The sequence below is a fragment of the Vanellus vanellus genome (genome assembly GCF_965231255.1).
Source record: "Vanellus vanellus genome assembly, chromosome: 1".
In the NCBI taxonomy this organism is placed as follows: Eukaryota; Metazoa; Chordata; class Aves; order Charadriiformes; family Charadriidae; genus Vanellus; species Vanellus vanellus.
Genome location: NC_138905.1, coordinates 194,011,618 through 194,028,510, shown reverse-complemented (window position 1 = coordinate 194,028,510; position 16,893 = coordinate 194,011,618). Strand labels below are relative to the sequence as shown.

Genomic DNA, 16,893 nt, shown 5'->3' with positions numbered 1-16,893 from the left:
AGCTCAGGTGTGGCTCTAGTCTGTTTTTCTCTCCTGGTATCACAAGGCTAAAAGTCACATCTAGAGTGTGATAAATACTTATTATTGTGTAAAACTAATGTTAATGAATATAAGTTCTTCAATAGAACTTCTAAAATCTCCTGTGCACGGGATGCGTAGACACATAATGCACCTGTTCTGTCTCTCCACAGCAGTTACGCTGATCCTACACTTATACAGCTCTAAGTTACCGTTTTGGTTTCATCAGTGGCACATGGAGATAAAATATGAACAGCTGGCTGCTTTCAATAGGCTTTGCAGGCAGTGCTGGGAAATAAAGATAACTCAATGGAAAGAATGTTTTCTCATGTTTGCCTAAATGGCATTATTAAGAGGGCTAGAGAAGTCAGACTCCTCCATCTGTGTTACACATTGCATCGATTCATTTGTTGGGGGGTTCTGCTAACTTACGCAGACACAGTTTTCCTCTGCAGTTAATTTCCTTTTTTTCTTTTTTTTTTTCATTTTTATTATATGAAAAAATCCTCTCATATAGAGTGTCTTGAGATTTTTCTGTTTTGCCTACTGAAGCGTAATTTTTCCCCTGTGGCATTTCCCTTTTCAGCAAGAAATGAGAGGGCCTTGTAAGTTTTAATTTACTGTTAGGAGAGAGAACTATTTATTCAGTAACTCTCTGGCTATCAGTATTGCAGGTTTTCCTCCTCACCTGCAAGACCACGAGTGCCTGAAGAAGGGTTTGTGTGCATAAAAACTCCATCAGCTGGTTTAGCAAGAACTCCTTCCTCTCCCTACGTGCCATGAATCACATGTAAGGGCAGCTGTACTGATACAAGCACATAGATATTCCTAAATACCTGAATAAATTCCCAGGCTGGGGAAAGCAGCCCTACTGCCCTGACATCTTTTATGGGCTCTACTGGAAGAGAAGTACCTTCTAAATTCTAGGGTCCTAGAAATGGAGATAATTCTTTGGCATTATGGTTTAAGATTTTCCCACAGACCACTGGTAATGTATGGCGAAAGAGTAGTGTTTCATCCCCAGAAGGGATCCTACTTCTCAGTTTCTACCAGTACAAGTAAGTCGAGCTCACTGACACTGTGTTCCCGTTGAAGGGATGCAAGAAAACCCTAAAATGTGGTTTACAAACCCCATTAATGGATTGCTTTGTGTACAGTGTACACGAAGAGCCAACGCTATCTTGTATTTTAAAATCAAGAAAAGCTTTGAAAGAAAGGGATGTTTTAAATTGAGGTGGCATAAGGTACTGAACTAGAAGGGGTTTTGTGGATCACTCAGTCCAGGCCACTATATAATGTGGTTCCAACACTAGTAAACTTAGTCTAAAAACTAATAGGATTTCATGGCCTCACTGTTCTTGTTGAATGCCACCACACTGAGGGCTAGAAATCCTTCTAATTTCTAGGCTGTATTTGTCATGCCCATCTTTTACCCATTTGTTCCCATGTCAGCACCATCTTTCATCATCAGTGGCCCTTCTCCACTGTTCATCTCCTGACGTGTATAGACAGGATTCTTACCGCCTCTCAGCCTTTGTTGCACTAAGCTAAACAACCTGGCTATTTTAGCCTCTTCTCATCAGGTAGTTTTGCCATTCCTGCGATTATGCTGATTTCTTTTTCTACAGTCTACAATGCAAATTAGGCTTTTTCAAGCATGGATGATCAAAGCTGTTCCAGATAAGCTCTCAGTAGTGCTCTGTATAATGGCATGCATGCTTCTAATTTCCACCCTATTCCTCACTTTATCTGAGGATCATATCACATGGAGAGGGTAGGAAGGTCATAGTTATGATGTGATCAATTCACATACCAAAGTCTTTTTCCCCCCCTGTTGTTTCTAACCAGTGTCTTTCATTTCTACCAGAAATCCCTGTCACTAGTTTCTATTACCTTATACTTGATGCTATAAAATTTCAACTCACTTCTATTACACTAGTCCGCAAGGTCATTAAATTCTCCCTGGGTGATATTCCAGTCCTTCCCTACATTATCATGAAACATTATGTGTGCTTCTTCTGAAGAGTTTAATGGACATACATTAAGTCTTCTTCCACATACCTTTGTCTCTTTCTCATAAACAAACTGAATTTCAGGTCTTTGACTTCAATGTCTAATTCTTACTGTACAATATGCAGATGTAGAGCAAAAACACACGCAGAAAAGCCGACATAGTTTGTCTGAGATGGTTTTTCAATAGTAACACATTTGTTGTGCTACCAAATGTATTCAGTTCTTGATACTGTTCCAGGAAATGACAAATGTTTGAGGTTACTTTTGAATCAAAGGCACTGTAGAGTTGCATCCTAGCTATATTGTTTTTATAGAAGTGAGAATTCAGTTTTGTTATTTGGAACAATTTAGCAAATCCACGTCTGAAATAATTGATCATATATCCATGCGGGTATCCCAAAGATAAACTTGCAAATTCAATGGGACTAAAGAACAGTATTTTTGTCTAACTTCCATTTGTTATCCAATACATATAGAGAAGAAAACCCTTTTTTGTTCCAAATAGTTATTGATTGTATTTATGTAACACCAACAAAGAAGCATTAATATAAAATAATCTATAACTGTAGCATCTCATACTATCTACCAAGCTGCTTTACTGCATGATACTGTGTGTCTTTCCAGACTGTCTACTGCCTAAATGCTGGCACATTTTATGGAACGATGCAAACAATGTAAGTGGAAAGGGTTTTGGTAGCATAGAGTGTAGATCAAGGAGTGTCCCGCATGAAAGTGGGTTGTGGCAACTACAAACATTTGCCATAATGAACTCCCTAATTAGTTCAGAGTATTTAGCCAGTGCAGGCAGCAAATTTGTGGTTTTATAGTATTACTAAAAGTTTTGGCTGGCGTTTGGAAATGTAGAGCAGCTGTAAGGTAATGGACATTCAGCCCCCTGACATGCCACTGCGTGAACCCAGAAACAGTTTGGTTTTTACACAGCTTGTAAAGTTCTTTGAATGTTGTTTTTTTTTTTTTTTTAATAGTGCAAAACACTCTTTAAAAGCTTGTAAGGTAATCACTTCAGGGAAATGTTAAGATGTACAAGTTTACCTATGCAATTGCTATTGGAAGTAAATGGCTGTTCAACACCATTTGTGCCTTTGAAAAGTTTCCCACTGGGAGATGATCTCAATGCCTTTCCTTCTGCGCCGTTCTAAGAAAGTCCAGAATGTTCCAAAAGGATCTGGATTGCACATTTCTAATCAGAGAGATGTGAACGAAAAAGCATTTCTAACAAAACATAAATGCGAAGTGTTTTCAGAAAGATTTGGATCCATGTGTCGTGTAAGGTCTATCTTAAGAGGTGACAGTTTACTGATGCTGTTCTTGCCATTTTTAATCAAAAAGTATACAGACAATATGTAATTCCCTGAGTGATAATAATTAAATACAGTGCTATTGTTTTGTACAATATATGCATAAAGGATCTACTTTTAAGTCTATATCAACTTGCATACTACTTTTAGTTCTTCCAGACAGTGATAAACAATGTGAGTTGCATGTTTGCATGCAGTATGTTAGCTACTATCCATGCACAGAAGAAGAAATAGTTCCAGAGATGGATTAAGTACAGTCCAGGGACTCAGTCTTGCAATGACATCTGAGCAAATTCAGGGTCTTCCAGAAGAGCTTCTTACAGGATAGTGGCATAAGAATGTAAGCAACAGAGTTGGTTAAGGTGTAAGCATAGATCAAATGCAAAATGATATTTGAAAATTTTCTAAAGCCTTCATTTGTAGTCATGTTGTTTATGTATTTTAAAAAATAAACAAAAATGCTGAGTCAAAATTGAAGGGTTTATGTTTATCAGAATGCATATTCAGTTTGAAATATAAAAATGCAACTTGAAGGGATGTAAGCTCAGCTGAAATCCACTGAAATGTGGTGTTTTGCACTTCAACTGTAATTGGCAAAATGAGGGAAATTGGTTCAGTCACAATATTTATTTAATGTTCTGTCTTCTCTTTCTCTTGCGTTAGGGTTACCTGTACAGTGCTGCCTTTCATGACCACTAACCTAAATACATAATTTTCTTTTTTATAGGTTCTCAACCTAGTACAGTCCTATGTCACGCTGAGAGTCCCCTTGTACGTCTCTTATGTTTTCCACTCTCCGGTGGGTGTAGGAGGCTGGCAGCATTTCGACCTACAGTCAGAGCTCCGGCTGACTTTTGTGTATGACACTGCCATCCTGTGGAAGGATGGGATCGGTAGCCCACCTGAAGCAGAGCTCCAGGGTGAGTGTTTGCATCGAACTCATGTTCTGTTACTAAAAGTATAATTTGCACAAAGTAGAATGATTTTTCAATCATTCTAATACTAGAATAAAAAAAATAGCATATTGTTTATTATCAGTTGCAAACAATCTGTTGTTTCCTAGCACCCACAGTTCTCTGCTGGGGTGTTTATGAAATCCATGTGAAGTTGACATCAGTTCTTTTATTGCAAAGCAAGATGACTGTCTCATTATGTTTGAAGTACACGTGCAAAAATTAGCACATTTATTTCTACTCAGAACCTCGAGGTTCTCTATGTGTTTATATTCTGTTGCCACACAAGATATTTGCACTTCAATGAAAAAAAATGAAACTTTTCTGCGATATCATTTTTATCTGGCCATGAATGTACAGTTTCAGAAACTTTTGATATTTTGAAAACATTAATTGTGAAACATTCGAAAGATACAGAATTATATAACGTGTATAATATTGGCCTGTCCTATGTGTTGGAGTAGTGAACTGTAAAATATTCTTTAAACGTGATAGATACTGTCAATAAATGTTTATGACTATAATTAGGCAACAAATCAAACTCTATCATTACAGAATTTATCTTTGCAAAAAGATAAATTATTTTTAAAAAATTGTGACTTACAGATGTCTGTGAAAGGTTAAAACGTATAGTTACACCTATATGCTGCTCTGTTCTATTTATGCAAATTTACTTAGTATTTCCCAGCATTAAGCTGGGATATGTTCCATATCTGTCTCAACCTAAGGTAGAATACAGGCACCAGCTATAATTATGTATTTACACTTACACAATTTCAGGACTCCGGTGAACATAAAACCATTTTTTGTTTCTGCAAACTCTGTATATGAACTACAGAAGTCGTTGCTATGCAATTTCTGTCCTCATGTTAAAAGCAGGAAATGAGGAGGGGAATCTACAGTGCATGAAGAATGAAGCACATGTCATGCGATGCCTAAAGCATAAGCCACAGGCCACAAATCATATGATGTACTAATCACTGAATAACGATCAGATCTAATCCTCAGTCTCAGCGGTTATGTGGTGCATCTATGCCACCATTTTCCTGTCCTTGATGCTTTAATTTTTTATTTCTCTGTTTAAGAAGCCGATGGCCAGGTCTTTGGAGATGCTGAACGCTGGCAGCTCCCTTTCAAAACAGCCAGCACAAAATGCATGATAAACACAGTGAGGTAGTGGAGGGTAGACCCCCAACCTATCCCAGTCTGATTTGGGCAGTATTTTCTCACTCCACAGCCTTGCACAATGAGCAGCTGTTTTTCTGGGCAGGGAGGGATTAACTAGTTTCCAGTTTATTTCCATACCTCTGGATACTAATAAATGTTCTACATAAATTCTACGTAAAACTGTAAAGCAGTCAAAGTCTTCTAAATCCATAATTCATACATATATATATTTCTAATGTGCCAATAAATGTGATTGGTACAGGTGATTTTGTACGGGTGGTATACATTCACATTGGTGAGTGTGGTAGGTTTCTGAAACATTCGTGGAGGAACATTCCTGTTTCCTGCTTGCCCCTAGCAGGCAAAATGGTGGCACATCACTGGCTCTCTGCAAGGGAGCACTGAAGGAAACACTTGAACTGTGAAGCTTTGCAGAACTCTAGAGAAAAAGGGGCTTGGCTGCAAGCTACAGCAATAAACCACTTCTGACATATACACAAGACCTTGTAACATGAAATTAGGAAACATTAGGTCCATTCTGGGGGCCAGATTCATGCCAGAAATCAACAGCAGTGTAAAGCCCGTCAGAATGAGTTTCACAGATTCATGCACCTACAAGCATATTTCCATGGAAGCCACAACCAACTGCTACAACTAAATGCTGGTGGGTGCTGACTTGGGACAACGGATGGGGAGGCACTGATAAAGAGCTGTAGAAGTAAGCTTGAAAACCTGGTGAAAACAAAAGTATTCTTCCTTCTACAAACCTGTCTGGCAGCTGACCATGCTGTTGCCTGAACACAATCATGGACTGCTGTGGACTTTCCTCAGTCTACTAAAGCGGCTGTGTGGGTCCATGATAAACTTGTAAAACCATGATTTTGCTGGAAAGTTCTGTACGTGCTTTGGAAAGCTGAAGCATTGTGAAAACTTTAGGTCCTACTGTGTAGATTCTTGCTTGAGAAGAATCTTGAGTCAACCCAAAAGGTACCAGCAGGCCCTCTCCCAAACAGCTGACATGACAAGGAGAAATGAGAGTGGGACTAGTGTTTTGTAGGAGTGTGATTTATTTGTCATCTGCCAATGGAATAAACCTTGTGAATTGGCTTCTGCTGCCAGGTTCCCTGTACCCAACCAGCATGCGTATTAGTGAAGAGGGACGCTTGGTTGTCAACTTCAAGACTGAAGCCCGGTTTCATGGTGTGTTTGTGATGTCCCATCCTGGTAAGCTTAATCTATGCTTTTGCAGTACTATAAAAACAAAGACACCCCTCCCAAACTTTATACTATTCATTTTTCTTATTTCTATTAGTGCTATCTGAATTTTTTCTGTACTGTGCTCTTTAAATAAGGATTTTCACTCTGCTTGGGATTTTTGACTTGTCATTGATGACTGTATTCGGATTGTCAAACTTAATGAAATATGCATGAATCTGATGGAAAGTAGATAGTTCCACTTGATCAAGAGCCTGATTTATGAAAGATGAAGATCTAGGCCATTCTGTCCCTTAGGGATCCATAAATACATGTTTTTAATCCAAAAGCTATGATTAGCTATTTACTTATGTTGCCCTAGGAACTTAGATAGCATTAAAATTTCTTTTCTAACTTGAAGCCTTTCTAGGTGATTTAGAGCTTTTTCAGAGAGTAAAAAAGGTCTTGTATGAGCATTGTATCACTCTGTTAATAAAACATTCTGACTGCCATTCAATTAGTCATTGCTAAGGACCTGATCCTGCAATTTAATCTGTTTAAACCCCACTGCCTTTATTCAGAATAATCACAGGTGTAAGACTCTGTCTACAGACATAAATCTGAGCATGAATGCCAGCCATGGAAAAGATTATCTGACTAAATTAAATCTGCTGAACAATAATGAGAAGGGGGGAAAAAAAGGCATTTTAAGAAATCTCTTTTAGTTTAACTCAGTTTTATTAACCTATAAAAATCCTTCATAGTACTTCTGCTTTTTCTCAGCTGTCCTCCAGAGTGTTAAGTTTTGTGTATCAGGCAGAGCTGAAAGAGTTACGCTGCTAAGAGAAGTTATTTTGTGTTCCCTGGGCTGACATTCCAAGTTTAAAACAGGAGGGATTATAGATCTTTGCCATTCCACTCTCACTGTTTTGCCTGTCTGTTAAATTTAATCTTCATACAGTTCTGGTTGTGTAGCCCAAAAGCAACTGTTTAATAGACAGTTGAACAAGAATCAAGGGGACCCAGCTGTGTTGACTGTAATTGGTTTTGTTAGTTTCGGTTAATAAAACCCAGTGCCCTGTAAAGGTATTAACATCAACCATGGCATCATGTTTTATGAATTATTTGGAATGTTTTTCAGGCTCTAAGAGTTTGCAGTGAAATAGTAAAGGTGACAAATCTGTCTCTTGGCATGTTTCTAGCTTCATCTCTAACTTCCATGGTTATGTCGGCTGATCACCTGGGCCTGACATTTAGCCTCAGCCTTATCCGAAGCGAGCCAACGTACAACCAGCCAGTACAGCAGTGGAGCTTTGTTTCTGATTTTGCGGTAATACCTCAGCCTTCACTGTGCCTTCTCTTCGCCAGCCTGATAGGTAGGATGTTGGTGGAACAGCTCTCTCTCTTTCTCTTCAGGTTCGAGACTATTCTGGAACGTATACTGTGAAGCTGATAGCTTGTACCACTGCTCCGCATCAGGAGTACAGCCTACCAGTTATCTGCAATCCTAGAGAGCCGATCACATTTGATCTGGATATCCGATTCCAGCAGGTACCACCCCAGAGATACCTTCTTCATGTTTCCTTTATATTTTGATTCCCAAAATGCCTTTGTTGGTCTTGTAACGGTGGCGCTAGAAACCAAATTTACTTGCTTATCAACAAACCAATTCCTGAATTGGTGGGGCAGCACATACTCCTCTCCTCCTATTTAACCAGTTTTACTCATCTGGGTCCACAAATGCTTTTTCGGCCTCAATGCGTGGCCGATCTTTGATAGCCAGTAGGAAGCTCATTGACATTGGTTTGGGTGATAGGTACTGTGATATGAGCTAACCTTTGGCTTCTTTACCTGTTGGCTTTGGTATGAAATAATTTTATCAGATCATTAGGAAAACATAAAACTATTATCAGAAGGTTTTCATCTGACACAAAGGTCAGAACTATGTCTCTGGTATTAGAAGTGGGACCTCCAGAGGAAGATTCATTCAGTCCTAAGGTAGGACTTCCTTCACTGACTATAGAGGAAGTGTAGATAGTCAACACTGGTAAAATGCTTAGCTTTAAGACCCACAAGAGTGAGACAAATCCCACCCATAGCAGTATGGATCATATGGTAATGTGGGAACAGGCAAACAATATACCTTTCACAAAGCCCATCTGTAAAGCTCTGTAGCTGGGAACAAAATATGGAGAAATGGACTCTGCTGTAGAAAGCAATGCTTGAAAAATACCTGGGGGTCATGTTGGGTAGTTAACAGAACATAAACTGGCAGCTTACAGTGTTGTCAAAAGGGCTAGTGTGACCTTGGGATATGTGAGGAAGTTTTATCATTTCTGTTATTTGGAGCCAATGCAATGAATACTGGAACAGTGTGGCTCTGGTTTCGTGCTCATAAATAGTATAGATGTATGCTATTAAAGTGTAAATCTGATCAGTATAAATCTTACAGTATAAATCAGTCAGGGATGCACAATTATTGAATTAGCAAGAGTACACAAAGGAATGTATGCAGTCTCTATGCTTTAATTTGGTGTTATGCCAGCTATGGGAGAACAGATGATTCCTGATACGGCAGTCCTGGTGAAGCAAAGAGGTGATACATGAACTGACATGAAACCTGCCTTCTCAGAGTTAACCCAGCAAAACATTTTTTAAAAGTTTGAATGGAGGGAGGGAGGTGGAGTTTATGCTAGTTCAGCACTTTGGCTTGTGTCTGGCATTTCTAAACTTCTCGGAACTCCAAAGCAATTCACAGCAAGGCAGAACCCCAGCTTGTGTCTGGTCCTTATATGAACAAGAAGTTGTTGATAATTTGAATAAAATTCAAAAGACCTGCAAAAATCATTGCAAAATGGGCAAAGTAGCCTGGGGAGAGATCTAACTATTACTGGAAGAAGTGTATGACTAAGAACGAAGAACTATGACTAAGACTAAGGACTGCCTTTGAAAAAACAAATAGATACTATAGGGATCAGTGTATCAGATAAAGCTTTAATAATACAGTATATGGAAGTTGCAGGTACCTCAATTCAAAATACGGATAAGGTGCAAAATTGCAATAGTGTCATAATCACCAAGGACAGTGGCCAGTTAGTCCCCTATCACCAGCAATTTTCAAACCAAGACCAGCCCTTTTTCTTGAGATACTCATAGTAAAAGGAATTCAGGAAATTCTGTGGCCCGTGATATTATTCCCTTCAATCATAGATTGAAAGACTATTTGGACTTAGAGCAGGTCCCAAAATCCCAAAAAAGCAACAGTTAGCAGCAGCACTGTAGCACAAATTCACTGGGCAGTATCTAGCACTTTACCTCTAAGATTTCTAGGCGTTCTGCAAAACTGAATAAGCATTAGTATCCATGTTTTAAATATAAGAAACAAAAGACAGAGAAATGAGCGTAAAAGGTCAGACTGTGACACTGGTCCTTAGACTAGGAAACACCTGATACCTTGCACAGGCCCACTGCATCCAGTTGTGGGGTCCCCAGTAGAAGAAAGAAATGGACCTATTAGAAAGAGTCCAGAGGAGGGCCACAAAAATTATCAGAGGGCTGGAACACCTCTCCTATGAAGAAAGGCTGAGAGAGGGGTAGCTGTTCAGCCTGGAGAAGAGAAGGCTTCAGGAAGACCTTATTGCAGCCTCTCAACATATAAAGGGGGCTTATAAGAAAGACAGAGAGAGACTTTTTACCAGTGCCTGTAGTGATAGGACAAGGGGCAATGGAAAGAGGGTAGATTTAGATTGGACACAAGGAAGAAATTTTTCAGGTTCAGGGTGGTGAGACAGTGGAACAAGTTGCCCAGAGAAGTTGTGGATACTCCATTTTTGGAAGTATTCAAGGCCAGGTTGGATGGGGCTTTGAGCAGCCTGATCTAGTGGAAGATGTCCCTGCCCACAGCAGGGGGGTTGGGCTAGATGATCTTCAAAGTACCTTCCAACCCAAACCTTTCTATGATTCTATGAAGTTAGTGAGTGCAAGTGTCCCAAGTGGACCAAAATGACTGCCTGTAAAGTCTAATGATGAAATCATAGAGTCATAGAATCATAGAATGGTTTAGGTTGGAATGGACCTTGAAGATCATCGATTTCCAGCCCCCCTGCCATACGCAGTCACACCTCCCACTACACCAGGTTGCTCAAAGCCCTGTCCAGCTTGGCCTGAAACTCTTCCAGGGGTTGGGCCTTGTCAGCTTCTCTGGGCAACCTGTTCCAGTGCCTTACCACCCTTAAAGTGAAAAATTTCTTCCTAATATCTAATGAAATGTACCCTCTTCCAGTTTGAAGCCATTCCCCCTTGTCCTATTGCTACATGCTCTTGTAAAAAGTACCTCCCCAGCTCTCCTGTAGGCCCCCTTTAGCTACTGGAAGGCCACTATAAGGTCTCACCAGAGCCTTCTCTTCTCCAGGCTGAACAACCCCAACTCTTAGCCTCTCCTCATAGGAGAGGTGCTTCAGCCCTCTGATCATCTTTGTGGCGTTCCTGTGAACCCTTTCTAACAGGGCTTCTTGGGCTTTTTAATATGAAGCTTTTAATTTTCTTGGAAACTTTTTGTTCTGATTTCCTTCACAATTGTTTTCACTGTTCATGCGTGAGGGGCTGTTTTAAGAATCAAACATCAAGCAGACAATATATCTGGTATCTCCCCCCTGGAGATTTTGGTTCAACATTTCCTTCTTTAACATGTATCTGCCCATCTGCTTTTTCCTCTCTCTGTGGCCCCTGAAAAGAGGAGCAGGTAGCCTGGAACACTAGTGAGTATTGTATTACCACTATCTCACTCTGGGATTTCCTGTACATGTATAGCATTCAGCCTCCAAGCTCTGCTTTATCCCAGTACTTTCAGTATCTCCTTTCTTTAAATGTGCATGACTATTTCCTAACAGAAGCACTTAACAATAATAATAATCAGGTTACTTACTCCCCTGGGACGGACTGGTCTCAAAAGCTTCTTGAGGTACCAAGTACGTCATGGGCTTTGGTCCCAGTGAGGTGAGGATGTCTACCATGCGCAATCTGCATTGTCCCCAAGTCATCCATATGCAGAGTTGATGAGCATGGCAAATAGGCAGAATGAATTGACAATATTCTTCTCACCCAGCAGATCCTCACAGATTATTTTTCTATGAACTCCTGTTTAAAATGCCTCAAATGGACATGAAAATAATTACATTTAAATAATTAAATGTAATAATTAAATTACATTTAAATAATTACATTTAAACTACTGTCATAAATTACAGCTATGGGTCAGCCACTGGCAGCACTGAGACTTACACGTAGAACTGAAATAAAAACAGTAACTAAAAATAGGATGCCTGAGAGATGTATTCACAGCTATGTGCATAGTATTTGCCCAGGCCATTGCTCTGACCATCATTGTAAACTATGTGGCTGAAGTCCAGTGCCTTTAGCTGAATACACACTTCTTGTTTCCTATTCAGTGGACATCTACTCTTCCCAGGAAGAGCTTGATGAGGCCATGCTAGATTCTCTTTCAGAACCACAGCTGGAAACCAGTTGTGTCAGTCAGGTATTTGAAGCTGTGGCACTGCAACCCAACAGCCTGAATCCCAGGCATTTAGAAAGAAGCATTATAAAGAGAGTGGAAATGATATTTTTAATTATTATTTCTGTGAAAAGGCTATGGGAGTAGGGTTCCTCTTTCTAAAGGGTAGCAGTAGGTATATAAAAATATTTCAGCTATACATTCTTCTTGCCAAATCCTGTTGCTTTGATAATTTTGGGGCTCTATTGTGAAAAAAAGGATTTGAAAAAGAATAAATGTGTCAGCTGTATAACTTGCAGCAGTAGTTTCTGTTGATATGGTTATATCCCATTCCATCAGCCCATTGTCCATGAGCCAACAAGAATGTTTTCTTTTCTGTTTTCCTGTCTTCCTTTCCACACACATACACATATATATACATAAATATACACATTAGCATTTTTTTATTTGTTTAGTGGCCTCTTGTTCTTTTGTCTTATGTTTTTTGAATGTGTGTGTCTTCCAGATGGTTCCCTCAGGTACATTGCATCTTTTTGAACTTTGTGCTCTTCCCAATTCTGTTCACTATGTTTTTTCCCCTTTGTTGTGCCATGTCCCTGTATAGTTTGTCTTCTAACGTACACTATATGGCCCAATGAGAACTTGCTGCTGATAGTATTGATTTATTTTATTCTTGTAATGTAATCAAGGAAGAAGCATAGGTAACTGTATCAAATATATAAAGATAAACACTAGCATAAAAAGATGCTCAAATTGTGTGGTGCATTTTCGTGTGCATAATCTGATATCCTGCAGCACATCAGAAGTACTCATACTTGCAAATAAATCCTCAGCAGTGTGTACTTTCAAATAATTGGCAGAGGATCAGAAGCAGAGGTGGGACTTGGGTGTAAAAATGAAAACGGGATAGAGAAAACAGGCTGTGGTGAGTCAGAGGGAGACAAGTTATTGAGGGAAATATTTTCCCCATGTTACCCCCACACATAAGTTGCCTTGGGCACCTCCTTGGCTCGGATTTGGAAAAATGTGGTGGAAAGAAGCTAACCTAGAATCCTATCAAATATCACAGAGGCAGATAACCCAGAGGTTGTATGCATGTAAAATATATGGCAATATATGTCTACTACAAAGAAATCTTTTTGGTTAAACTGTATTATTGCATGTAGATGTGCAGAGCTGATAAATAATGTACATTGGGAGAAGATCATGCTGTGTTTTAGGAGTCATTAAAGAATACTTGTTGAAGAGCCTTATGCTGTTGTGTTTTAGGTCAGTGACCCAGTGGCTGCTGAGTTCAGCTTGAACACCCAGATGTTCCTCCTCTCCAAAAAGGCACTGTGGCTATCTGATGGCTCAATGGGCTTTGGGCAAGAAAGTGATGTTGCTTTCTCAGAAGGTACAGTTGTGCACAGATCGTGCACATTTCACATATGTTCCACAATATCAGGATCCTGTTTCAGTCAAAACAAGACAGGAGTAAGGGTTTGGGCTTGCTGCTTGTGTTCTTCTGCATTTGCCTTTCTTACCTGGCAATTTACATCAGAGCTGTTGGCCAATCTGCGCTAAACTATTATGTCTGAGGGTTACAGCACTGTTGCCATTTCTCATAAGCTGAGCACTTTATAAATGTTGGCTCATATTAAGAATATTCCTAGTTGATAAGTGACTATTACACAGTTTTTTGTTGCCGGTTAGTGTACTGAGTCTGGCTGGGATGGAGTTAACTTTCTTAGTAGTAACCACTATGGTGCCGTGCTTTGCATGTGTGGCTAAAATGGTGTTGATATCATGCCAATGTTTTGGCTATCGCTGAACAGTGTTTGCACAGAATCAAGGCTTTTTCCCTTCCCCCTGCCCTCCAATGAGTAGGCTGGGGGTGGGAAGATTGATTCAATTGATACATCTGTCAGTGGACCTAAGCAGTCAGTTCATGTCTCTGCTTTCCTTGTGTGCCTCTTTTTCCTATTTAATAGAGTGACAGCACCTTGAATACATGACTGCCTTTTGTGATGTTTTTGCAGTCTCTTGAACAGCAGGTACCTATTCTCTCTCTCTCTAAAAAGTCTACAGTTGCTCCAAATTGATGTAAAAGCAACACAACATTTCTCCTTTCTGTCTTCAGATTCTCAGACTTCCTTAACCATTTTCTGCCATATGCATCTAACTGCTGCACATAGTATACTTTTCTTGCCTGCATAGCAATGGCCCGGGTTATTTGTACAGGCCTGGCATTTCTATTCTTAAACATTATCAGACAGCTGAAATGCAGTTACACATTAGGGAGCCAAATCTCAGAAAACGTCTCTGTGACTTTTCATAATGTTCATTTCACTTGTACATTATGCCAGTCTGACCAAGCATAAGTAAATTCTTACCTAGCCTGAACAGGATTCTATTGACATAAAGAACGTCTCTTCAATGGAGCACATGGTCAGGAGGCCAAAACCTACACCCTGGTCTGGTGCACAGGAGTACATAATGTTTCTTTAACTCACTTTTTGAATGGAGACCAGTATAGCCCAGAATTTAAAGCAGCCCCTGAACTGGTTCAGGTTATAGCAACAGAAAATAGCCTCCTGATGCTATTATGTGGCCCAGAGTGCATGGAAGAGTGTCTATGGCCTTTGACAACCCCCTATGGTGGAAGCTGGGTACGCTCAAGTAGACTTTGGATGTAGCTGTGGGCAGATTGAGAATCTTCATCTTGGACCTTTGCAATGACCAGGAACTGCAGTCACATTACACTGCACGGAGCTTCTTGACTAGGCTTATTAATTTAGCCCAGTACTGTGCTAAATGTTCCAATGTAATAGGATGTAAACTGCGTGCACTGTTTACAGGTGATATCATATATGGTCGGGTGATGGTGGATCCAGTACAGAATTTGGGTGATTCCTTCTACTGTAGCATCGAGAAGGTTTTCCTGTGCACAGGAGCTGATGGATATGTACCCAAATATAATCCATCCAACACTGAATATGGGTGCCTTGCTGATTCTCCGTCCCTTCTGTACAGATTTAAGATTGTGGTAAGTGTTCTAATTCTGGGAGGATGCACATATATATTTTTTATTTTTTCTCTAACTTTTTTTTTATCCAAAACCAATGGTTCTTTAAAATGTTCTTGATAGCACCAAATTTTTGATGAGCTCCAGGCTAATACGAACTGATGAAGGTGGTATCTTACCTTTCTCCCTCTTGGTTCTATTGTTAATCTTTCTGGGGACTCTCATCATTTAGAGTTTGACCTAACTTAGAATCCCAAGATAGGCTTTTTCTCTGCATTGTCTATATCCATTGACCACAAGGGGAGTCTTAGGAGACAAGCAAGTTAAAGATTGGGATTTGTTTCATCTTTAGCCATCTAAAATTTAGTCTACAATGTAAAGTTAATCATCCAGTTAGTTGCCTCTGTAGTCGATAGGGAAAGCTGGCTTAGAATATCTGAGACTATTTCCCTTCTGAAAATAATTATAGAATAAGCCTAGATGACTATTGACCTGATCCACAACTTTCAGAGAGTTAACTTTAAATAAGATGACTATCTAATGATCTAAACAAATTTATATGAATGTCTGTTAATAGAAATGAAAGGTAGCTTCTTTAAACTGGGAAATAGACTCCTTACTTTTATTTCAGGCCACATTTATGTATCTCTCTTTATTTTAAAAATGTAGCTATGGTTGTTCTTCAGTGTTTACCCCTTGTATTTCAACAAAAAAGTCTTCAGGCAAGAGATTAAATAGAATTTAATACAAGTCAGATGTGGCCACAGTTGTTTCTCATGTCTTTTGTCTTGATATTACACTGTATTGCATAAAAGAGCACATGTAAATTACACAATTTATGCATTGCCTATAAATATTAGAACTGTTTTTCCTAAAAGAAATGAATCTGTGTTTTACAAATTCTTTTTTTCCCTCCATGACCATGTAGGACAAAGCTCAGCCGGAGACACAAGCCGAAAGCTTTGGAAATGTGCTTTTTAATGCAAAACTTGCAATAGATGATCCTGAAGCAATGCCATTAGTTAAACAGCCAGGCTCGGATGGTTTTAAAGTAGACTCAACTCCTCTATTTCAGGTATGATTTCTGTAGCTTATTAGCAAAAATACTGAACCAAAAAAGAAACACTTGCACAAGTGTTGTTAACAGTAAGTCATATTGAAGCCAATAGAAAGATTTATTCTGATTCCAGTGACAGTCAAATAGGATTATAAATGCTTAAAAAAATTCTGGATATAAAATACGGACTAAAAGATTCTTGTGGAGTTACTATGCTTTTCTCTTGTCTAATTCCACAGGCTAACCAGAAATTATACAAATTACTCTTAGGCATTTCTTCTAAAGACTTGTTAAGTTTCTTGTTACACAATTTTGCTTCCTATCTCACTTGTCAAAGACAAAAAATAAAGGAGTCATAAGAAATTATAGTGAACTTCATCAAAATCTAATTGTTACTCAGCATTTTCTGTGCAAGTTTCTCCTCACAAACTTGCACATTGTGAAACACCTAAGCACTAGAAAGCCTAGAAATTGACATTTAAAGGGTGCAACTACTTATTAATTCAATATAATCCTTCAGCTGTGTGCATTCGCCCTGTTGATCTATATAACCCAGCCAGGAATTGTCTCTTCAGTATTTGTCTCTTCAGTATTTGCAAAACTGCATGCAAAACTCAAGTGTATAAATTAGTAGAAAAAGTATTGAGGAGACT

The 16,893-nt window shown here is 39.2% G+C and overlaps 1 protein-coding gene across 1 annotated transcript in view; it reads left to right on the top strand.

Annotated features, from left to right (window-relative positions):
- FREM2 (FRAS1 related extracellular matrix 2) overlaps window positions 1-16,893 on the top strand; it is a gene marked incomplete at both ends in the record, with an annotated part of 140,509 nt that overhangs the window by 122,087 nt on the left and 1,529 nt on the right. The window contains 7 exons of the mRNA XM_082481988.1: window positions 4,078-4,270; window positions 6,590-6,694; window positions 7,867-7,994; window positions 8,081-8,215; window positions 13,446-13,572; window positions 15,017-15,204; window positions 16,112-16,258. Coding sequence (XP_082338114.1) covers window positions 4,078-4,270; window positions 6,590-6,694; window positions 7,867-7,994; window positions 8,081-8,215; window positions 13,446-13,572; window positions 15,017-15,204; window positions 16,112-16,258 — 1,023 coding nt within the window. The remainder of the gene's footprint in view (window positions 1-4,077; window positions 4,271-6,589; window positions 6,695-7,866; window positions 7,995-8,080; window positions 8,216-13,445; window positions 13,573-15,016; window positions 15,205-16,111; window positions 16,259-16,893) is intronic.